The sequence below is a fragment of the Aptenodytes forsteri genome, unplaced genomic scaffold, assembly GCF_000699145.1.
Source record: "Aptenodytes forsteri isolate BGI_AS27 unplaced genomic scaffold, ASM69914v1 Scaffold412, whole genome shotgun sequence".
Taxonomy (NCBI): domain Eukaryota; kingdom Metazoa; phylum Chordata; class Aves; order Sphenisciformes; family Spheniscidae; genus Aptenodytes; species Aptenodytes forsteri.
This window is the reverse complement of record NW_008794266.1, coordinates 1,273,173-1,278,966: the sequence shown is the minus strand read 5'-3', so window position 1 is coordinate 1,278,966 and position 5,794 is coordinate 1,273,173. Positions and strand designations below refer to the sequence as shown.

At 37.8% G+C, this 5,794-nt stretch overlaps 1 protein-coding gene across 1 annotated transcript in view; it reads right to left on the bottom strand.

Moving 5' to 3' along the window:
- The window catches only part of RAD23B (RAD23 homolog B, nucleotide excision repair protein), a 30,189-nt gene extending 24,987 nt beyond the window's left edge, over positions 1-5,202 (bottom strand). Inside the window, exons 1-2 of the mRNA XM_009286316.2 lie at positions 5,037-5,202; positions 2,303-2,384 (exon numbers count right to left, since the gene is read on the bottom strand). Coding sequence (XP_009284591.2) covers positions 2,303-2,384; positions 5,037-5,189 — 235 coding nt within the window. The 5' untranslated portion in view covers positions 5,190-5,202. The remainder of the gene's footprint in view (positions 1-2,302; positions 2,385-5,036) is intronic.
- Positions 5,203-5,794: the final 592 nt, after the last annotated feature.

The window sequence follows — 5,794 nt, the reverse complement described above, 5'->3', positions numbered from 1 at the left end:
ATATATTATATGCCATACTAATGTTATTACAGTAAGAATCACCCAGACTAATAGAATAACTTCAGTGAAACCAAGCAAAGCACAGTGATGATGGAACCAGAACATGACGCAGATGGTATAGAATAAGGGGTGAGGTTAAACTGACTGAGGTTAAACCATGACACATATCCTGCTACCTTGACAGAAGGATGAAAAAAAATGATCAGACAAAACCAGAAACATTTGTTTGTTATACTACCACTTTTGATGTTTCATAAGCAGAGATGGTACTGTGGCAAAGTAGATTTGCCTCACATCTACAAGAACTCAGAAACACATTAAACCACACAGACTTTTTTTTTTTTAGGATAAGCTGATTTAGAGGCAGTACCACAAATCAGAAAATTAAGTCTGTATTTCAGTGAGTTTTATAGCACCTACTTCTACTACAGAATTTTCAGGAAATATTTTACCATTTTAATTGATTCATTTTTCTGAAGATGTGCCAAGGACCGCTTCCTTATTTCAAGGGGAAAACACACATTTTCATGACCATTCTCAGTGCTAGTGGAATATACCACTTAACTGTAACTAGCAGGACACATCCTTATCCTGATGATTGCAGGGAAATCAAGCAATGCATGCACATTATGGCACTTGGAACACAAACAAGGTGGCACTGTCCTACTCTCTACTGGTTCCACCAGTCTTGCAGGTCAAATACTCAAGAACATATTATATGTACTGTAGTAGTAGCAATACCTTTAATAGATGGTGCAGCATCTGACTCAGAACCTACACAGGTTTACTTACAATATTCTGGTTTATAGGCACTTTGGGGAAGGAGCTTGCACAATGTATATATGCAGACATCCTATCTTCTCAGGACACCACCACTCTCAGGGTTTCTAGACTTTACCCTAATACAGATGACAACACAACAGAGCCACCTCACCGTTGATTAGCACAACCTTTTTTTAAAAAAAATTTGCAAGCATTTTTAATAACAAATGGAATACTTTTTATCAGGTTCAGTTGGGATATCATTCTGCTTTACCAAACTATGAAAATTCTAAAGCTCATTTTAATCAAAGTAAAAATGTCACCAATACACCCTTGTTGTATCTCTTGTTCAAGAAAAAAATACAATCAATCTTTGGATGGTATTCTATTCTAAATCTTATTTCCTACATTTCCTACTGCTTTTGAGGATTATACAATGCTGCAGATAAATTCTGGCTTCTGAAAATACTCAAGTCACATCATATGATCTTACACAACCCTTGATTTTTTTAATCACAGAAACATAATGCAATTATACATATTGCACAATGCCTTCTGCCTTCTTCATATTTCTTTATTATATATGCAACTTTTACCTTAACGTTCTTCATATGCATTCCCTTCACTGAAGTACAAGGGACATAAAACTTGCTAAGAAACATAGTCCAGTGGCTTTAGCTTATTAGAAGTGGAAAATCAATACTGTTTACAAAGCAGTACATTGACGAAGTAAAAAGACCACCAAAGTTTCTTTCAAGCATGATTTGAGAGGAAAAAGCACTAGAGTGCTTTTTCTAGAGTGCACTAGAGGCAGTATTGGAATAGAACTTTTTAAGTTCCGACATGAAGTGAGAACAAAAAACTGGGTCTTTGTATTAGTGCCACAATGGACCAGCCAGGTAGAAAACAGTAAAAAAATATTGCCAAAAAAATTTCAAAATATGTTAGCTCAAATAAAGTAACTTCATGTCTTTATCTGACATTAGCCTGCTTTTTGCTAGCACATAATACATGTTTCTAATAACAGAACTTAGAAGTACTGGAAGTACCTTTGTATAGCAAGGATTTGGTGGTGGGTTTCGTTAATGCAAAAGAAATAATCTGATTTTTAATTCTCTGAGGTATATACAGGAACGCTTCAGCTATACACAGCATAAACTGAACAAAAGACAATAGTTAACCCAGAACATGAGATGTGATCCGCTGAAATCCTGATTTCTTGTAACAAAAGCAAAAAAACCAAAATTTCTACTTCACCTCGCATACCTCACCCAGGACTAACGCTGTTAGCATATCATGCTGTAAGAGCAAAGATAACAAGACACACATGTATTAAAACCTAAAAAATTCTGATTCAAAATTAAGAGTTCCCTTCGACGATGAGGTTTGTTGTTGGTTTGGTTTTGTGTTTGGGGTTTTTTTTAACTTGTTTGCATTTCAGTACTTATAATCTTCAGAAGACTTAACATTCACATCAAAGTCAAAGAACAACATAAAAATAAACTAGATTCAGATACAGTATCTTCAGAATATCCATTACCTGCATAAATTAGTTTTTGGCCAGCTACTGGAAAAGCATCTTTCCCCCTTTCTGATTCAATCTTCTCTTTCAGTGCCTTCACCTAAATCACAGAAACAGTATTAATGAAAAAAAAAAAGTTTCACAATACAAACCTAATTAAGTACATTTTGTTCTAAGTTTTAAATACTAAAAAGTAGTTTTTAGCCGTATCTTGATTATGTCAAGTACATCAGTCTTCCAAAGACGTCGTTGTAACCACTTGCAGAGCAAAGTGTTCCCTTCTCAAATAATCTCTAGTGCTTAATCAAATTAGGTAAGTAATTTCTCCATGAGAATTCTTTAAGTACAAGTTTACAACACAGTTAAAACTTGAGAAATTTGGGCAAAAAATGCTTTTATCTACTGATCCATTTCCCCTCCCTGTTCTTTCTCTGAATGCAGGGGGTACACATGCTATACACAGCTGACGTGTGTATAGCTTTCTTCATCATAATGACTCTTCAGGGAATGCCTGTTTTTTTGGTAAGGTCACCATGACATTCAATTTAACTCACTGGAATGACTTGAAGTCTTGATATGCAAAGACTCGTGAAAACTGTCCAGTTGTTAATTTTATGTAAGCAGTTTTCAACTCCTTCCTCTCCCCCATAATTTTTGGAGCTTTGCATAGCAATTTTAAGCTTACACTTGAAAGCGTTTTGCCTTATTTACTTTCTTACACAGACCACTGACATACAGTCCGCACTTTCAGAGCACCACATACAATAGTTCAAATGACGCTGTGTTAGTTGTCGTGTATCAGAATGCCCATATTCTCCAGAAAAACTGCGTAACGCTCTCCTGAGGAGATAAAGGATGTTCCTGTAGAGGCACTGCTGTACTGATATATTTGAAATCATATTTAAGACAAACTGCCAGTACACAAACATTCATTCTTCTTGCTTCCTGACAAACACTCCCAATATATGTAAAACAAAGACAACCAATGTTATGAACTTATTACTACAAACTAACTCCATCTTCTAAAGTTTTTTTTTCCCTGAATATTCAAAAGCTTTTTTCATGAAACGCTGCAATTGAGATGCATATACCTCGCTATTTAACCAGCTAAGCATGTGAAAATGTGTTTATCTTGACAGCTTAATCGGACTGGCAATTACTTGTGCCACAGGTAGCTGTAGTATTACCATTTTTTGTTAATTTTTAAAGCTGTAGCTCACTATTAGGGTTGCTTGAGTAGTAAATACACTGAAACGGTATTTTCAGGTGCTAAATGGTAAATACTTACTGAGAAGTTGAGCTTTGTGATTCTCAGCATAATTAAAATCTGTCACCTCCTTCACATGCCAGTCATGCTTCCTGTCTTCACTTTATTCTCCTGTTAATGACGTCTTAGAGCTTTGTGTTACCTTTCTCCTTTTCCTTCATTGGTCCCCTCGCTTCTTCTCCCTCTTCCTCTCAGATTTTATTTCCATGTTTCTTTATCAATCTCTTTACCAGGCTAATCCTTTCAGTTTGGATGTTTGGTCCGAAAGGGACGAACAAAACTTTAACACTCACAATGGAGCTGCATCTTTTCAGCAGTATACATAAAAAGGAATGTTTGTTTTACCAGGCTTCATGACCCAGCAAAGGCAGCCTGCAGAATCAAACCTCTTCTCTAAGCTTACACCTGACATAGGTGATTAAATCACTAGCCACACAAGGATACAGAACACAACATATGACTTCCCTCTATGGGACTACACCAAACTAGGAAGCCAACTCTTTGTTTCCTCAGCAGATGAAGGATGCTGTTGGTATTCTTATTATACATGCTATCCCAGCACCTGCCAAAAGCTTTATAATCAGTCTCCAGCCAGCCAGTTGCTTTTTCACAGCAAAACTAACTGCAGCCCACTGCCATCCATAAGCCTTCAAGGCAGGGTCAAACCATTACTCATTTTAATAATAATTTGCTGATAGCACCATCATTCTCATGCACTTACTTTATAAAAGTCTGTTCAATCCCTGGATTTACATTTATTTTAAAAGAGTATTTCCTTGAAAACTAAAAATCTAATTTGTGATATCCTCCCCAATTATTATTTAAGGCTGGAAGTCACGCACCTTACAAATGAACAGTCTCCTTAGGCCACAGATAAGCCATCAAGCAGTTTTTCTTGAACTTTAAAGTATTAGATACTTCGGACAACTCCAGGTAAGTGTCCTGCACCCACCAGGGCAAATTAACCCCCTCAATCATGTTAAAAGCCTGTTATGTTTTCAAATGCCTACTTTTTAACACACTGCTTACCTATTCATATATTTATGCACTTGTACTAATCACTCAAAGATGAGGTGTCAAAGCTGCTTCTTTCATTCACAGTCACCATATTTGTCACAGATTTGTAACAAATATTGTAATGTGATCAGCAGGTACAATCTATTTTGAGGGAGAAAATTAAGGCTTGTTTCATATTCACTGCACTCAATCAAGCTACTGGTTTCAAATGTCTACTTTGACTTCCTCATGTTTTAGTGTTTGAGTTTTATTCCAGACTACAGTCTTTTTCCTACAAGGAACAAAACCAAAATCTGCTCTCTCAAATAAAAATGTCTGAACAGCTAAATATGGTAGTTTAGGTCAGGACACACTAAACACACGTTAATTACTACCCAATAATTGGATCTATGTGAAGGAGTTAAGATATTTACTGTAGTAAAATACTGACAGTAAAATTCCAACGATCCATTTGCCTTTGCTGCCCACCTCGTGTGCAGTGCTTCCCCATACTACGATGTGATTGATGTACTGCAAGTGACCTGGGGCACTGCCCTCTTCCAAAACCTTCTGTATAAGTCTGCGACAAATGACAGGGCTATGCTTCCATTCCTTTGGCAAGTGGCACTCCTCTCCAGACATAGGCAAACGGCAGTTTACACTACGGGGCCAAGGGAATTGAGAAAAAATGTGTTAGTTATGACGATGGCTGAACAACAAGCAGTATTCATAGAATCATTGAATAGTCTGGGTTGGAAGGGACCTTCAAAAGTCATCTAGTCCAACCCCCCCTGCAATAAGCAGGGACATCTTCAACTAGATCAGGTTGCTCAGAGCCCCCTCCAACCTGACCTGGAATGTTTCCAGGGATGGGGCATCCACCATCTCCCTGGGCAACCTGGGCCAGTGTTTCACCACCCTCAGTGTAAAAAATTTCTTCCTTCTATCTAGTCTAAATCTACTCTCTTTCAGTTTAAAACTATTACCCCTTGTCCTATCACTACAGGTCCTACTATAAAGTCTGTCCCCATCTTTCTCATAAGCCCCCTTTAAGTACTGAAAGGCTGCAATACAATGTCCCCAGAGCCTTCTCTTCTCCAGGCTGAACGACCCCAACTCTCTCAGCCTCTCCTCATAGGGGAGGCGTTCCAGCCCTCTGATCATTTTTGTGGCCCTCCTCTGGACCCGATCCAACAGGTCCATGTCTTTCCTGTACTGAGAGCTCCAGAGCTGGACACAGTACTCCA